General features: G+C 40.0%; 1 protein-coding gene across 4 annotated transcripts in view; it reads right to left on the reverse strand.

The window, feature by feature from the left end:
* The window catches only part of thumpd2 (THUMP domain containing 2), a 51,498-nt gene that overhangs the window by 12,111 nt on the left and 21,195 nt on the right, over nt 1-18,192 (reverse strand). For all 4 annotated transcript variants that reach the window (XM_067985068.1, XM_067985071.1, XM_067985070.1 and 1 more), the window contains exons 3-4: nt 8,728-9,128; nt 3,671-3,748 (exon numbers count right to left, since the gene is read on the reverse strand). In XM_067985068.1, coding sequence (XP_067841169.1) covers nt 3,671-3,748; nt 8,728-9,128 — 479 coding nt within the window. The remainder of the gene's footprint in view (nt 1-3,670; nt 3,749-8,727; nt 9,129-18,192) is intronic.

Raw genomic sequence — 18,192 nt, forward strand, 5'->3', positions numbered from 1 at the left:
CTCAGCCATATTTGTTATTTTATAAACGATAAAGTCTCAACTACTTTAAAAATATGTACAAAAAAATGGATCCAGAGTTGCTGACCCCATAATTATATATCAAACTAGTCGATTTTTCATGGCATTGCACATAGGGAGTCAATGCCAAGTGTAGTGTTCAGGTGTAGCAGGGTTAGAGGGCAGGAGATAATTGGATCAGGGTACACAGATATAATTCAGTTCCATTTTAAAAGACACATATTGTCATTATTTTGATATTTCTTCTAGTCGACCTCCTATGGTGTTGCACACGAGAAGTCAAGACTAAGTGCAGTCTTTTCAGATCAAGCAGGGTTAGACAGCGGTGTTGGGGAGTAAATTAGATCAGACGTGGGAGGGGGAATGGAATAGTTTGAGGATGGGAAGTGCAAAGGCAGGGAAACTGCCTCAGCAGGAGGGGTGGTACACTCTTAGCGAGAGGGGGTTGAAGAAGAAATCTATATATATATATGGACAAATCCAATCCGGCCAATTACCGCCCCATCAGCCTACTCTCAATCATCAGCAAAGTGATGGAAGGTGTCGTCGACGGTGCTATCAAGCGGCACTTACTCACCAATAACCTGCGCACCGATGCTCAGTTTGGGTTCCGCCAGGACCACTCGGCTCCAGAACTCATTACAGCCTTGGTCCAAACATGGACAAAAGAGCTGAATTCCAGAGGTGAGGTGAGAGTGACTGCCCTTGACATCAAGGCAGCATTTGACCGAGTGTGGCACCAAGGAGCCCTAGTAAAATTGAAGTCTATGGGAATCAGGGGGAGAACTCTCCAGTGGCTGGAGTCAAACCTAGCACAAAGGAAGATGGTAGTGGTTGTTGGAGGCCAATCATCTCAGCCCCAGGACATTGTTGCAGGAGTTCCTCGAGGCAGTGTCCTAGGCCCAACCATCTTCAGCTGCTTCATCAATGACCTTCCCTCCATCATAAGGTCAGAAATGGGGATGTTCGCTGATGATTGCACAGTGTTCAGTTCCATTTGCAACCCCTCAGATAATGAAGCAGTCTGTGCCCGCATGCAGCAAGACCTGGACAACATCCAGGCTTGGGCTGATAAGTGGCAAGTAACATTCGCGCCAGACAAGTGCCAGACAATGACCATCTCCAACAAGAGAGAGTCTAACCACCTCCCCTTGACATTCAACGGCATTATCATTGCCGAATCCCCCACCATCAACATCCTGGGGGTCACCATTGACCAGAAACTTAACTGGACCAGCCATAGAAATACTGTGGCTACAAGAGCAGGTCAGAGGCTGGGTATTCTGCGGCAAATGACTCACCTCCTGACTCCCCAAAACCTTTCCACCATCTGCAAGGCACAAGTCAGGAGTGTGATGGAATACTCTCCACTTGCCTGGATGAGTGCAGCTCCAACAACACTCAAGAAGCTCGACATCATTCAGGACAAAGCAGCCCACTTGATTGGCACCCCATCCATCACCCTAAACATTCACTCCCTTCACCACCGGCGCACTGTGGCTGCAGTGTGTACCATCCACAGGATGCACTGCAGAAACTCGCCAAGGCTTCTTCGACAGCACCTCCCAAACCCGCGACCTCTACCACCTAGAAGGACAAGAGTAGCAGGCACATGGGAACAACACCACCTGCACGTTCCCCTCCAAGTCACACACCACCCTGACTTGGAAATATATCGCCGTTCCTTCATTGTCGCTGGGTCAAAATCCTGGAACTCCCTTCCTAACAGCACTGTGGGAGAACCTTCACCACATGGACTGCAGCGGTTCAAGGTGGCGGCTCACCACCACCTTCTCAAGGGCAATTAGGGATGGGCAATAAATGCTGGCCTCGCCAGCGACGCCCACATCCCATAAACGAATAATAAAAAAAAATATATACATATACATACAGACTTTGTTTATGACTAGTTTCACATTTAGGAAATAATAGGTGCATCTATACAAGGTTTAATTCAAAGCATCAATGTCCTCACTAACAGCTTGTGTAGAAAATGATGGAGTAAGAGTCCTTTTCTGAGGGTGGGGTTAAGTCACCCTGCTGGGTTAGAGCAGAGAAAATTTCACTTAAGTCTCTCCCCACCACCCAGCTACTCCAGTGAGACAAGTTATGGGGATAACCTAACATTGCTGAGTGGCTCATTTAACTCCAATGGGGGACAGCATTTTAGACCAGCCTTGGGATTGAGCATGAAACGCCCAAGTTGGGGAATAAGGATAGGGATGGGGGGTGAAAAGAGAGAAAGAAAAAAAAAAGAAATCAAACCATTAGTATATTCTGTGTAGACATTTTGGATTGATACAGAATATTTAGATATAGTTGTTTCAGCTTTTGTGTTCCTGGCTAAAATTTGGAGATGTAGCTTTGGACTAGTGAATTGAGCAGCAACAGAAATACAACATTCGCTCACCAGGTACAAATTTACAAACTCTGCAAAACACAAGCTGCTGTCAGTGATAAATAGAGGCAAATCATTTTTCCATAAAATTGAAAATATCCAAGAGAGGTTACTCCTGAAACATTAATCAATCTTTTTCTTTACACATGCTGATAGACCTGTGTATTTCCAGCATTTTATGCTATTTCAGATTTCCAGCATGTTTCGAGTGAACTTCATCAGTTTCTGTTACCAAGCTGAATATTTGCAACTCAAGTGCTTTGTATTCTGACAAGGGAGTGCTTGAAGATGGCACTGGGTACAAGATGTGGACGTTGCTGGCAAGGCCAGCATTTATTGCCCATCCCCAATATAAATTAAGTATATATAAAGTATAACATTCTGCAACTCCATGTTATACATGCATACACATTAAAAAAAGGCATTTTATATTTTTAGATTAATTCAGCAGAAATCAGGATGCTAAAATTCAAAATAACATATTCTGCTTTTGGAGATGACCTCACTCTGCACCACAAAATTTCATATTTGACAGGTACATGGCTATTTGTAAATAAAAACTGTCTAATTAAAAAAAAAAGTAGGAACATTTTTAATCCAATTCTATTTTAAATGAAATTTTTGCTGAAGCACTACTGAGTCTTGGGCCAATAAATTTCATCAGTAATTTGACAGCTATAATCAAATTTGATCCTTTGAGTAATGAAAGAGCATTCTAACCTCAGATTATATTCCATTCTTTATTAATGTTATTGCACCATTCTACTTTATAGTATGCAGCAATAATTTACATTTAAACATTTGAAAACAGTTATATTCAGTATTCAAAAAGTTTGCCTGAGGAACATGGTTTTCTGGAATCTTTTATTAAGAACCTTTGTGCTTTCCATTCCAAGAAATTCATGTAATTTTCTTACTGCTATACAATAACAACCTGGACTTGTGGAAATAAGGTGATCTGACTGGATATATACCGTAAAATATCTTGACTGGTTCAGATTTGAAGTCATTAGACTGTACTCTCCCAACTCTAAAAATAGGAGGACCTGTGTTGTCATGATAAGTGACTTCAATTATATTAAACGATTGCACAGTTTAGTGACAATATCAAGTGCTCCTGAATAGTCAAAAAGAACAGACTAAATACAAAATCGGTCACACAATAAAGAAAAAGCAAACATGGAAATAACATTGCCCCAGAAAAAGTTTTCTTTGAAGTCATTACCTCAAGACCATGAAAACTGCAGTTCTTACCTCCAGCATGGGGTTTCTCAATTCTGCTTTCCAGCCCATTTCTCTGACAAGTGCAATCCCAATTGCTTTTCCTAGCTCCTGTGAAAAATCAATTACCCATAAAGATTACTCATTTATTTTCCTAGAACGTGTCAAATGAGAAAAGTCGCCATGAACTGCAGCAAGCTGGCAAAGTTCTCAGCTTTTCTAAGTTACACCTTCGACTAGAGTGAAAACCTGTCAAATCGTATTGGCCCGGAAAGTGCTCATGAAATAACGGTGCTGCTAACAGGACTCACTGTTATTTCAGGGTAAATCCGGAGAGCGTACATGCACAGTCAAACACGGAAATCCGAAAACTGCTCTACCATTTGCCCTGCTCATTTGAAAGCTTTGCATTAAAAAGAGATCTTTTTATGATTGCCAAATAACCTCTCGGGCACTGAAAATTAAGTCTCATTCCTCCTGATATTAATTGTTGTTGGGGACATTTGGAAAAAATTTTTAAAAATTTAAAATTGTTACCTTTTAAAAACATATTCTTTGTCTCTTTTAACCTCACCCGCTCTTTATTTCACTTCCTCAGACTAATTTTATAGAGAATTTACTAATCTACCTGACACTTCCTGGTTCTTAGACTGTGTGGCTTGTGAAGGAGGCTTTCACTTCCTTGATGCGCGTTAAGACTTCCAGCACCTCCCTCTCTGTAATATGTACACTCCTCAAGACATCACTATTTATTTTCCCAAGTTCCCTAACATCCATGCCTTTCTCAACCGTAAATACCGATGTGAAATATTCATTCAGGATCTCACCCATTTCTTGTGGTTCCGCACATAGATGACCTTGTTGATCCTTAAGAGGCCCTACTCTCTCCCTAGTTACCCTTTTGCCCTTTATGTATTTGTAGAAGCTCTTTGGATTCACCTTTGCCTGATCTGCCAAAGCAATCTCATATCCCCTTTTTGCCCTCCTGATTTCTCTCTTAACTCTACTCCGGCAATCTCTATACTCTTCAAGGGATCCACTTGATCCCAGCTGCCTATGCATGCCATATGCCTCCTTCTTCTTTTTGACTAGTGCCTCAATCTCCCGAGTCATCCAAGGTTCCCTACTTCTACCAGCCTTGCCCTTCACTTTATAAGGAATGTGCTTACCCTGAACCCTGGTTAACACACTTTTGAAAGCCTCCCACTTACCAGACGTCCCTTTGCCTGCCAACAGACTCTCCCAATCAACTTCTGAAAGTTCCTGTCTAATACCATCAAAATTGGCCTTTCCCCAATTTAGAATTTTAACTTTTGGGCCAGACCTATCCTTCTCCATAGCTATCTTAAAACTAATGGAATTATGATCACTGGTCCCAAAGTGATCCCTCACTAACACTTCTGTCACCTGCCCTTCCTTATTTCCCAAGAGGAGGTCAAGTTTTGCCCCCTCTCTAGTCGGGCCATCCACATACTGAATGAGAAATTCCTCCTGAATACACTCAACAAATTTCTCTCCATCCAAGCCCCTAATGCTATGGCTGTCCCAGTCAATGTTGGGAAAGTTAAAGTCCCCTACTATTACCACCCTATTTTTCTTGCAGCTGTCTGTAATCTCCTTGCATATTTGCTCCTCAATTTCCCGTTGACTATTTGGGGGTCTGTAGTACAATCCTATCAAAGTGATCTCTCCCTTCTTATTTTTCAGTTCTACCCATATAGACTCAGTGGGCGAACCCTCGGATATATCCCCTCTCATAATATCATAATCTAATTTCCATGAAGGATTTTTGGCAACTCACAGACAGAACGTCACAAATGAGAACAGTTGGTACCACGGAAACAAAACCACTGGAACTATTACACATTCAATGAAACAATTTAGCTCCCATTTAAAATTTAAATTTGCACCTGACTTATTTTAATTGCTTAGCTGAAATGTGACAAGCTCAATGTGATGAGGAGCATAATATATTGTCATTAACTGTGTGATGTCCACAGCTGATGAATGATTAAAATAAAGATCAATAAAAATAAAACAACTTGGATTTTTATAGCCCCTTCAACATAATAAAATGCCCCAAAGTATGTTATATAGAAGAGTGTGGATACCAGCTGTAATAGAAGAGTTGGGAAAGATGACTGAAGGCACGGTCAAATAGATACATTTTGAGAAGGTTTTTAAAAATAGGAAAATGATGTAAATACAACTAAAAATACTGACAATGAAATGTGGACATTTTTTAGATGAGAGGTCAAGATTTATTTTACCCAGAACAGTGTTAGTCTCACTGTAAATAATGCTGCAGGATGCTGCCATGTTTGTTATTCTAAATTAATTTCAGGGTTACCTTGCCAAGGTGAACTTTTTTACTTTTGGCACAAAAGGATCACTTATATAGTGCCCCATGCCATCTCTTTAAAAAAAAACTCAAAAAATTTCACGCACGACACATCACTCTGAAATGAAATTACTAATGCTATATTGTGCACAGCAAGATCCCACACACAGCAATGAAATGATTAACCAGTTCATCTGTTTTGATGTCATTAGTTGAGGGTGGAATGCTGAAAAGACTATAAAAGCAATGGAAAAGGTAAAGTGTTGATTCTCTAGGACGTTAATTGAGACAAGGAGTTATGGTTATGAAGTGAGACTTAAAATTTAGAACTTTTTGCACTATAGCTGAGAAGATTAAGGGGTGACTTAATTAAGATCTTCAAAGATTATTCAGAGGATATGATGAGGCAACTAGTGATATTGTTTCTACTGGTCCATGAAACTGTAACAAGAGAGCACAATTTTTTTTTGGTGGTTAGAGTAGGCTTTAGTAACTTTACAGTCCCCTATTCAGAAACAGAACCTGCACATTTCTACACTAAAGTAACTAGTTGATATAGTTCTCCTTTAAAAACCCATATGGTACGACTTTGCAGGATTTCAAATAGGATTAATGCGCAGTCAATACCAATCATGTTAGTTCGATAATCTACTAATGACTTCCAGTACATATGCAATAGGTTTTCTTATACTGTGATGCAGCTGTGTGCACAGCACCATTAACAGCAAGGTCAAGCGATATAATGGAAGAATTATGGATGAGAGAATTTATCAAACTCTACTGGTACAGTTGGTGATTTATAGCACCTAATGAAATCATTCATAACAGAAATAGCATCTTAATATTAGCACGCAGTCTGGAATGATTGGGAATCATTGAAAATCTTGCTGATCATCATGTTGTATATCTGTTAGAATGATTTCACTGGGGCTGTAACTTACTTTTACTGCTCAATTATGCTCACCAAAGGCAGTTCTTCCATTAATAATTTTAGCTGTGCTTTTAATGATGCTGCGCTTTTGCTGTCTGCATGATGTACAAATATGGACTGATTAGTCTGAACAATCTCACAGCAGTTCAGGGAGCAAAAAAAATAGGATTCTTACTCCTGATCACTATCCAGTGACCTCTGCTAGAAGTGTGTTTGTGTGGACATTGGCTGAAAGCATCACCCCTAGTAATCAAATAGCCTACCGGCACTCACTGTCAAGACTCTCACATGAATAATAAGCAATTGGGTGAGGTGTTAGTTGGTGTTGGCAACTGTAAACCAGCAAAAAGTCAACACCTTCAAGAGAGAATGGGAGAAAAAGGAGTTTAAAAAACTGCATCTGCATTCACACAATCCTCCAGTTTTGAACTGTTTTGTTATTTTAGTAATAAACAGCAGTGCAAGCAGAAATAGCTTAAATGTCATCCACAGGGCATTTGTTCAGATGGAAACACATTTGTGCTGGTTACAGATTTAAATACATATAGCGTAAACAGCCAAATTCCAAATCTGACAAAGTTTTGCAACTTTGCTATACATGAGTAATTTCCCTTTAAAGCTTTGCTCAAAACACATTTTAATTCCTACATCTCGATAAATGCTCCATACAAGCCTCCTCCCTCCCTACTTCATCTAACCCTATCAGCACACCCATCTATTCCATTCTCCCTCATGTGCTTATCTAGCTTCCACTTAAAATGCATCTATGATACTTGCCTCAACTACTCCTTGTGATAGCCCATTCCACATTCTCACCACCTTTGGGTAAAGAAGTTTCTCCTGAACTCCCTATTGGATTTATTAGTAACTGTCTTATATTTATGACCTCTAGTTTTGGACTCCCCCACAAGTGGAAACATTTTCTCTACGTCTATCCTATCAAAGCCTTTCATTATCTTGAAGACCTCTATCAGGTCATCCCTCAGCCTTCTCTTTTCCGATAAGTATATCCTCTCAGTTCTGGTATCATCCATGTGAATCCTTCTTGCACTTTCCCCAGTGCCTCCATAGCCATTTTATAATATGGAGACTGGAACTGTGCACAGTACTCTAAGTGTGGTCTAACTAAGGTTTTATACAAGTTTAACATAACTTTTGATTTTCAATTCTATCCCTCTAGAAATCAACCCCAGTGCTTTGTTTGTTTTTTTATGACCTTATTAAACTGCGTCGCTACTTTTAGTGATTTGTATATCAGTACCCAGAGGTCCCTTTGCTCCTCTACCCCATTTAGACTCTTATTATCCAAGCAGAGTATGTGGCCTCCTCATTCTTCCTACCAAAATGCACCACCTCACACTTATCTATATTGAAATTAATTTGCCAATTACACAACCATTCTGCAAACTTATTATTGTCTTCAATCAATGCATTTTGATGCATTCTTCTTTTGTATTAACTACACCCCCCAATTTGGTGTCATCTGCAAATTTTGAAATTGGACTTCTGACTCCTGAGTCCAAATTGTTAATGTAAATTTTGAACAACAGTGGTCCCAGAACCGATCCCTGTGGAACACCACTTCCCACCCTTTGCCAGTCTGAGTAGCTACCCTTAACCCCTATTCTCTGTTTTCTGATTTGTAGCCAGCTTGCCAACCATTCTGCTACGTGTCCCCTGACTCCACCTATGCTCTGACCTTAGTCATGAGTCTACAATGTGGTACCTTATCGAAGGCCTTTTGAAAATCCAAATATATTACATCTATAATTCCTTGGGTCTTAAATTGCACAACCAGTTTGAAAACAATGCAATTACCTGAGAGGTAAACATTTTAGCAATTTTCCCACTGCAGCGACAAGAAACTCTAAAATGCATGCAGGATGCTGCACCTCGACCCTGGGGATTAAGCAGCTCATCAGGTCTCTGTATTGTTGTGTTATTCTGGCAGCTTCCTTGAATTATTGAATGAAGATCATGTTTTCCTGTTGGACTTTCATCAAAGACTGTTGCTTGAGGTATATCCAAATCTAGTTTTGGTCTTTTTCTTGTTTCACTGCTCTCCTGCTGTGTTGGCCGTTTTATCCCAGTTTCAGTAACATCTGAGGTGCATTCTTGCTCTTTGCTAAGATCCCAAAGAGACTGCCATTTGGAAACAACATCCAGCCATTTACTAGATTCTCCAATCACATACTCCTGAAGAACGTGAACTCCTTTTCCTTGGAATTCAAAAGGAAGAAAAACTTGTTTGAACTTTGAGTTTTGTTGTGGAATGTTAAACCAACATTCAAATCCAATAAAAACATTAAGTAACAAATAATCAGGACTACTGAAACATTTTCATAGCTAGCAAATAAATCTAAAATACTGTTAAAATACACCATTTCATGATGCATGGTAGCTTTAATACCTTGAATTCCCTCAAATCCAATAAACCTTGTTGTAAACATTTAAAGATTACTTTGTTCCTACAGCTAGAAATTAAATTAAAGCTAGAATTATTACACATTCCACCAATCTGCCAAAAGCTTTGGAGAACACTCCATCTACTTCACTCTGGCAACTATTGCAGCTATGCATTTCTGCATACCTAGTCTGATTCCAATTCCCAGACGGTTGCAGTAAAACTCCTGCATCACAGATAATGATACCAAGGAATATTTTCTCCAGTATAGCTAGTAGTCTGAGGACTTTGGACGAGGACAGGATCAGAATTGATCCTCTATCTCAGTGATGGCCAACCTTTTGCAAAGGAGTGCCACATTGTGAAACTAGAATGTGCAGGCATGCCACTTGCAATATTGTTATGAATAATATTCATTTTTTAAACTTGGCAATCTTAGCTGAATAAAACAAACAAACAAATAAATAATAATAATAATAATAATAATAATAATAATAATAATAATAATAATAATAATTCCAACAATTGTTATAGGGCCAATATAGGCCTAATTATCTAACGGTCACTAGGCCTATAAATTAAACATGGCAATCTTACATACTTAATGTGGCTTCTGAACCTGCTTGCTCTTGACGATATTTGGATTCAATTTTGAACATGCCAGCTGTAGAAAATTATTGAGGTGGTCATCTGTCAGTCTGGAGCAGTAGTTATTTTTGATGAAACTCATGGTAGAAAAAGTCTGCTCACAAATGTAGGTTGAGGCGAATCTACATGTAACTAGGAAAGTTATTCTGTGGTACTAACTTCCAAAAGAACTTCAAGTCTTGATGTATTGGTGAATCACACAATTCTTTGAATTTGGCATGCAGCCCGGAATGTTTTTTCATTTCTAAAATTTCCATCTGTAGGTCTGGTGGATAACTTTCTATCTCGATATCTGAGAGAGTTAATGGGTTGGTGAAGGGTATCATTTTAAAAAAAATCATCACTGAAAACTTGAAACCGCAATTCAAATGAATCCACTAGCGAAGAAACAGTGTTCTTATATCTCTTGAAATTAATGTGGAAATCATCATCATTGTTCTCAGAGTTTAGCTCCAGCAGACATTTGAAATGATCAAGATTTTTTTCGACCGAAAGCACTTACAAACTGTTTCAGTTTTGCCTTGAATGTTGAAACAGAATTAAAGAGTGTTGGGCAAAGGCAGTCCTTCCCCTGCAAACTTTTGTTGAGGTTGTTGAGGTATTCGGTAATATCAGTGAGAAAGGCAAGGTCACTGAGCCAGTCTTTATCTTCAAATAAATTGCACTCTTTCACAAGTTCACCCTTTTCTGTTTAAAAACATTAACACTTTCTCTTTTAGTTTCCAAAATCTCATAAGAGCCTGTCCCTTTGACAACCAACATACTTGGCAATAAAGAGGTACTTCCTTGACATCATGTGAATCATCATCAAATAAGTTGTGGAATTCATGGTGGTTTAACCCACGTGCACGAATTTTGTTTATTCAGCGCACCACAGGATCAAGAGTGTGCGAAAAGTTCATGTCTTTGGCACAGAGGGACTCTTGGTGAATGATGCGATGATACTTGAATAACTTGCGTTACAAATAATTTTCAAGCCGAGCAACAACCATTTCTTTTGCCAGTCATACAGGGTGCCCCATCAGTGCAAACACTGTCTAATTTTGACCAGCTCAAATCCTTCTCTTCAGTTCTGTAAATATGTCCTCTCCAGTGGTGGAAATGAGAGGACGCAAAGATAGAAGTTCTTCAGTCACATCAAAGTTCTCATTTATACACCTGACAAAAATTCTAAGCTGCGCTGTATCAGTAGAATCACAACTTTCATCCATTGCTAGTGAAAAATATTTACAAGCAGAAGCATGAAATTTAATTTGTTCTGTGACCTCACTAGACATTTCATCAATGCTGCTCATGATGGTGTTCCAGGAAAGTGCACTTCATTTACCATTGATTTTATTTTGGGATCACCAGCATGTGCAACAAAAATTTGCAAACACTCTTTAATGACCTGTTTTCCTTCAATGTAAGGTCACTTCTTTTGCATAGCAGGAGAGAAATCTCATACGATACTCTCATCATAGACACCAATTTCTCTCTTTTTCTAACAAAGAACCTTTGTTGCGCTGCGAGACATGCCTTTTTCTTGGAAATAAAATCTGCGCGTAAAGTTGAACCAACTGGATATTTTAAGTTGAATTCCCCACATTCAAAATGCCTTTCCGAATTTTTTGGGACAGCTACAGTAGCATCACAAATCAAACAAATTGGCTTTGTCGTTTTACCTGAAGTAAATGAGAACAAAATTGTTCTTCCCAAGCAGAATTAAACCCTCTCATAGCTATGTCTTCTTCATGCTTTCATTTGGATGTGCTCGGTTTACTCAGACACTGTTAGGATGGAAATGAAACAAAAACTAGACGCACCACGAACTAAGAAAACAGTGCAAAACTAACACCACCACTTACTCATAAAAGTCAAATGCCACGGCCGCGTGGAGAGGGCTTTGTCTTACCGAGAAGGGGGAAAGGCCGCCACGTGAGGCCCGAGCCCGTGCTCCAGCCTACCCACACAGCACATTAAACAAAGCTGAGGGGCACCCACCGCATGTGATGGGGCCAGAGCCAGGCCCGGGCCTTGGGTAATGCTGCCACCGCTTCACACACCGCCCGCATTCGACCAACATAGAAAGGCAGAGCGCGCCATTAGCAACCCTTTCCCCAGCAGTCGCTCCCATGGCGTGCCACTCTCCGGAGTGAGACGTGCCACTTGCGGCACGCGTGCCTGGGGTTGTCCATCACTGCTATACCTCATTAACTAACTTGTATATCTCTATGTGGTCCCTTCTCAAACATCTCTTTTCAAGGTTGAAGAGCCCCAGCTTATGAAATTGCTCCTTATATTTCTTCCCATTGGCACCAGGGATTAACCCTTTTGCTTTCCTCTGGGCCTTGATGTCCTCTTATATCACAGTGACCAGAATTTCAGTACTTCAGGGTGCTGTACAGTTTAAGCATGGCTTCTTAGGATTTGAACTCAAACTGATATGGCAATAATAATGCAGCATCCTATTCTTTGTTTACCGTCACTTCACACCGTTGAGTCATGATGAGCAATGAGTTAACTAACACCACCAGATCACTCAACCTCCCCAACGGCAAGTTCTATCCCACTCACTTAGTACACATGCCCCCTATTCTTAATTCCAATATGCAGCAATTTGCATTTGTCTGTATTGAACTTCATTTGTCACTGATCAGCCCAGGTACAAATTCGGTTGGGCTCTCTTTGTAAAATCATGACTGCCTCCCGAGTCCACGATCCCCCTAGCTTGGTAACATCTGCAAGACTTTTTTTTGCATAGAGACAGTGCTTGCAAGTCACTTATCTGTATCAGGCACAGGACGCCTAGTATAGATGACTCCAGTCAATACCTAATTGCAATCTAGCTCCCCTTTACAATTACTTTCTGCTTCCTTCCCTTTAGCCTGATACTAATCCAGGTCCATACCTTACCCGTGGTCCTTAATTTGTAAACCAGTATCGCATTAAATCGAGGTACTTGTATGGGTCCACTGCTCCATTTAGGACACCTCTTCAAAATAGTCTATGAGATTGGACAGGAAAAATCGACCCCCTTTTAAACTGAGCTTGCCATTTACTAAGTTATTACTGGTACTTCTCCATTTTGTTCCTGATTATTGATACTAATAGTTTTACCATTATTGAACAGAGGCTAATGGAGCAAGTACAGTTTAAAAAGGGGTAGATCTACCCTGTTGGTCTATATGCCCTTTTTGGATACGAGAACTGTATTTTGCTGCGTCCCGTTGGAACCTCAGAGATGATTCCGTCAAAATGCTTACAGGTGGTTTAGAAATCTTTTGTATCTCTAAGTACCCTATGAGCATATACATTTGTTTCATACTATATCGTTACTGCCCCTCCTGGTTAAAACAAACTTTCAAGGAATCATAATTTCGTTTAACTATCACATGTTTAGCTTTGCGTTCAACTCCATTTGGGTCCCTTAACTGTTTTTCTTTTGAAAACCAGTGGATTGGAACAAAATGTATATTGTATGCATGAATGCTAATAATTGGATCCATCAATTTTCGATTTCATAGTTTATCCTGCCAATTTACACAACAGACCATCTTCACGGAAGAAGACATAAAAAACTTCCCAGAAATACTAGAGAACCAAGGGTCTGGCGAGAATGAGGAACTGAAAGAAATTAGTATTAGTAAAAAAAAGCACTAAAGAAATTAATGGGACTGGAAGTCGATAAATCCCAAGGACCTGGTGATCTCCATCTCAGGGTTTTGAAAGAGGTGGCGATAGAGATAGCGGATACATTGGTTGTCATCTTCCAAAATTCTATAGATTCTGGAACGGTTCCTGCAGATTGGAGGGTAGCAAATGTAACCCCACTATTTAAAAAAGGAGGGAGAGAAAACAGGGAGCTACAGACCTGTTAGTCTAACATCAGTAGGAGGGAAAATGCTAGAATCTGTTATAAAGGATGTGATAACAGGACACTTAGAAAATAATAGAATTTGGCAGAGTCAACATGGATTTATGAAAGGGAAATCATGTTTGACAAACCTATTAGGGGTTCTTTGGGGATGTAACTAGTAGAATAGATAAGGGGGAAATCAATGAATGAGGTGTTTTTGAATTTTCAGAAGGCTTTCGATAAGGTCCCATGCAGAAGGATGGTGAAAAAAGTTCGAGCACATGGAATTGAGGTAATATACTGGCATGGATTGAGAATTGGTTAACAGACAGAAAACAGAGAGTAGGAATAAATGGGCCTTTTTCAGGTTGGCAGACTATGACCAGTGTGGTACTGCAGGGATTGATGCTTGGGCCCCAGCTATTCACAATCTATATCAATGATTTGGATGAGGGGACCAAATCAAATATTTCTAAGTTTGCTGATGATGCAAAACTAGGTGGGAATGTGAGTTGTGAGGATGATGCAGAGGCTTCAAGGGGATATAGACAGGATACATGAGAGGACAAGAACATGGCAGATGGAATATAATGTGGAAAAATGTGAAGTTATCCATTTTGGTAGGAAAAACAGAAATGTAGAGTATTTTTTTAAATGGTAAGAGATTGGGAAATGTTGATGTTCAAAGAGACCTGGGTGTCCTTGTATATGAGTCACTGAAAGTTAACATGCAGGTGCAGCAAGCAATTAGGAAGGCAAATGGTATGTTGGCCTTTATTCCAAGAGGATTTGAGTACAGGAATAAAGATGTCTTACTGCAATTATATAGGCCCTTGGTGAGACCGCACCTGGAGTATTGTGTACAATTTTGGTCTCCTTACCTAAGAAAGGATATACTTGCCATAGAGAGAGTGCAAGGAAGGTTCACCAGACTGATTCCTGGGATGGTAGGATTGTCGTAAGAGGAGAGATTGAGTAGACTAGGAAGATGTTGCCCCTGGCTGGTCTAGAACCAGGGGTCACAGTCTCAGACTAAGGGGGAGGCCATTTAGGACTGAGATGAGGAGAAATTTCTTCACTCAGAGGGTGGTGAATCTTTGGAATTCTCTACCCCAGAGGGCTGTGGAGGCTCAGTCATTGAGTACATTCAAAACAGAGATCAATAGATTTCTAAATATTAAAAGGCATCATGGGACATGGATAGTGCAGGAAAATGGCTTTGAGTGAGAAAATCAGCCATCATCTTGTTGAATGGCGGAGCAGGCTCAAGGGGCCGGATGGCCAACTCCTGCTCCTATTTCTTATGTTCTTACGTTCTAACAAAATTAAATCGATTTTAGTCATCCTATTAGGTTTGGTCAGTGGATTTAATGATGTAACAGCATATATAACGCAATTTGACAGGAGTGGTTTTTACAAAAAAATAAATAATTCACATTTGTAACCAGCTGTCAACATTAACAAATATAATCCCTAGTTATAGCAGTTATGTATGTCCTACATATTAGAAGTAGTGCACACTACTGGAGTACACAGTGCAGAACAGAAAACAACCATGGTGCGATTCCTGAACATTTATAATGTATAAGGGGAAGTCATGTCTGACAAATTTGCTTGAGTTCTTTGAGGACATAACGTACAGGGTGGATAAAGGGGAACCAGTGGACGTAGTGTATTTAGACTTCCAGAAGGCATTCGACAAGGTGCCACATAAAAGATTATTGCTCAAGATAAAGAATCACTGGACTAGGGGTAATATTCTGGCATGGGTGGAGGATTGGTTATCTAACAGGAAGCAGAGTTGGGATAAATGGTTCATTCTCGGACTGGCAACCAGTAGCCAGTGGTGTTCCGCAGGGGTCGCTGCTGGGTCCCCAACTCTCTACAATCTATATTAACGATTTGGAGGAGGGGACCGAGTGTAACATATCAAAGTTTGCAGATGATACAAACTTGGGAGGGAAAGTAGAGAGTGAGGAGGACATAAAAAACCTACAGGGGGATATAGACAGGCTGGGTGAGTGGGCGGAGATTTGGCAGATGCAATACAATATTGGAAAATGTGAGGTTATGCACTTTGGCAGGAAAAATCAGAGAGCAAGTTATTATCTTAATGGCGAGAAACTGGAAAGTACTGCAGTACAAAGGGATCTGGGGGTCCTAGTGCAAGAAAATCAAAAAGCTAGTATGCAGGTGCAGCAGGTGATCAAGAAGGCCAACGGAAAGTTGGCTTTTATTGCTAGGGGGATAGAATATAAAAACAGGGAGGTATTGCTGCAGTTATATAAGGTATTGGTGAGACCACACCTGGAATACTGCATACAGTTTTGGTGTCCATACTTAAGAAAAGACATACTTGCTCTCGAGGCAGTACAAAGAAGGTTCACTCGGTTAATCCCGGGGTTGAGGAGGTGGACATATGAGGAGAGGTTGAGTAGATTGGGACTCTACTCATTGGAGTTCAGAAGAATGAGAGGCGATCTTATTGAAACATATAAGATTGTGAAGGGGCTTGATCGGGTGGATGCGGTAAGGATGTTCCCAAGGATGGGTGAAACTAGAACTGGGGGCATAATCTTAGAATAAGGGGCTGCTCTTTCAAATCTGAGATGAGGAGAAATTTCTTCACTCAGAGGGTAGTAGGTCTGTGGAATTTGCTGCCCCGGGAAGCTGTGGAAGCTACATCATTAAATAAATTTAAAACAGAAATAGACAGTTTCCTAGAAGTAAAGGGAATTAGGGGTTACGGGGAGCGGGCAGGAAATTGGACATGAATTTAGATTTGAGGTTAGGATCAGATCAGCCATGATCTTATTGAATGGCGGAGCAGGCTCAAGGGGCCGATTGGCCTACTCCTGCTCCTATTTCTTATGTTCTTATGTACAGTAATTAAGCTTGTGAGGGAATAACACTGTCAAAACAATTTAAGTGGATATTGGTAATATGCTGCAATTTTGATTTTGTTCAAATGAGGAGGGCCTTACTCATCATATGTATTTTTTTATTTGGTGTGGTTGCTGAGAACTTCAGTGCAGAATATCCATTCTCTGCCCAATGACGTGGCTGGATATATGCAGTTTTTTTTTTGCAACTGTCTCCTTGGGAAGGTGAAGTCATGAAAATACTTCTTTAAGAGCCAGAGCCCGCTCTTCTGTGGAACAGTTGTGCTTAAGGCACTCAAAGGCAAAATATAGTCTACTGAATTTCTCCATAATAATAAACATAAAAATAAATAATTGTACACTTAGTGTTTCTCTGCTGTCCATTTTATGCTTCAGAGGCAAACTAGAAGAAAATTTGTTCAGAACTCCCCTTTGCATAGGATCATGAATGAGGACAGTATATTGGGGGCAGCACACTCCACTCATCCCACACAAGTTTGAGCTTTTCACAAAATATCCACTCTTAGTCTGTCTCTAAACAGCAATCTTCAAGCGTGGTAAGATCAGGCAAGTGGGAAATACTAGCAAGCATACAGGTACTTAGAATTAATACAGTTCTCTAACTAAAACAAGCAGTAGTTTTTAGTATTGTTATTAGAATATTTTCTTGTACAATTTAATGAACAATACTGTGAAAATAAATTTTAAATAGATGTTACTAATACTTTTAGTAACTGTAGACACCCACACAGACATAGGCTTGACAGTAAGTATGTGAAGAACCACCTGCAGTACCAGATTATGGGTCTTACAAGTTTTTTTTGGGCCGGAATTTGCTGAAATCTACAGCATATGTTATTGTTATGGTGCAAAATTTCAGTAAACTACAGTTGTGAGTGACTTATGCATTATGTATGTTATGCCATAAATTCCTGCAATTTTTGCACTGCTCCAGAGAGACCCTTGCCGAAAAGGTTGAACAGCTAATTATCATAGTTCTGCCCCCCATTAAAATTAATGAGATCCAGTATGCTGAATTAACACCACTGTGATCACCACAGCCACTTACTCCATTGCAGAATGGAGCTGGTGGGCTCAGTATGTTTGATGCATTCACAGGAATCATAGTTTACCATTCAAAATTTAAAAATAATTCTGTTGCCCTAATTAGGTGCTCTTTAAAAATTATTCAATGGTGCAATTCTGACAGTGTCCAGGGTCACTGGTGGAAAGTGCAAAGTAACAGAATTTACATATATCTGGTGGGAGTGGGTTACCTTAAACTACCATCCGATTGTGACTTTATTTTATATGTAACTCATATTGTTAATCCTATGTGTTGTGAAGCTGATTATTATTGATCAAAACGTGCCATTTAGACCTTATTAAAATCCAAGTAGTAAATCAGAAATAGCACTGGGATTGCAAATCGCTTGAGCAACTTAAGTCTAAAAGCCTCTGGTTTCAGTGTTTTTCATACAATCTCAATGAGAAGGGGATTGGGTGGGGGG

The sequence above is a fragment of the Heptranchias perlo genome, chromosome 5 (assembly GCF_035084215.1).
Source record: "Heptranchias perlo isolate sHepPer1 chromosome 5, sHepPer1.hap1, whole genome shotgun sequence".
Classification (NCBI taxonomy): Eukaryota; Metazoa; Chordata; class Chondrichthyes; order Hexanchiformes; family Hexanchidae; genus Heptranchias; species Heptranchias perlo.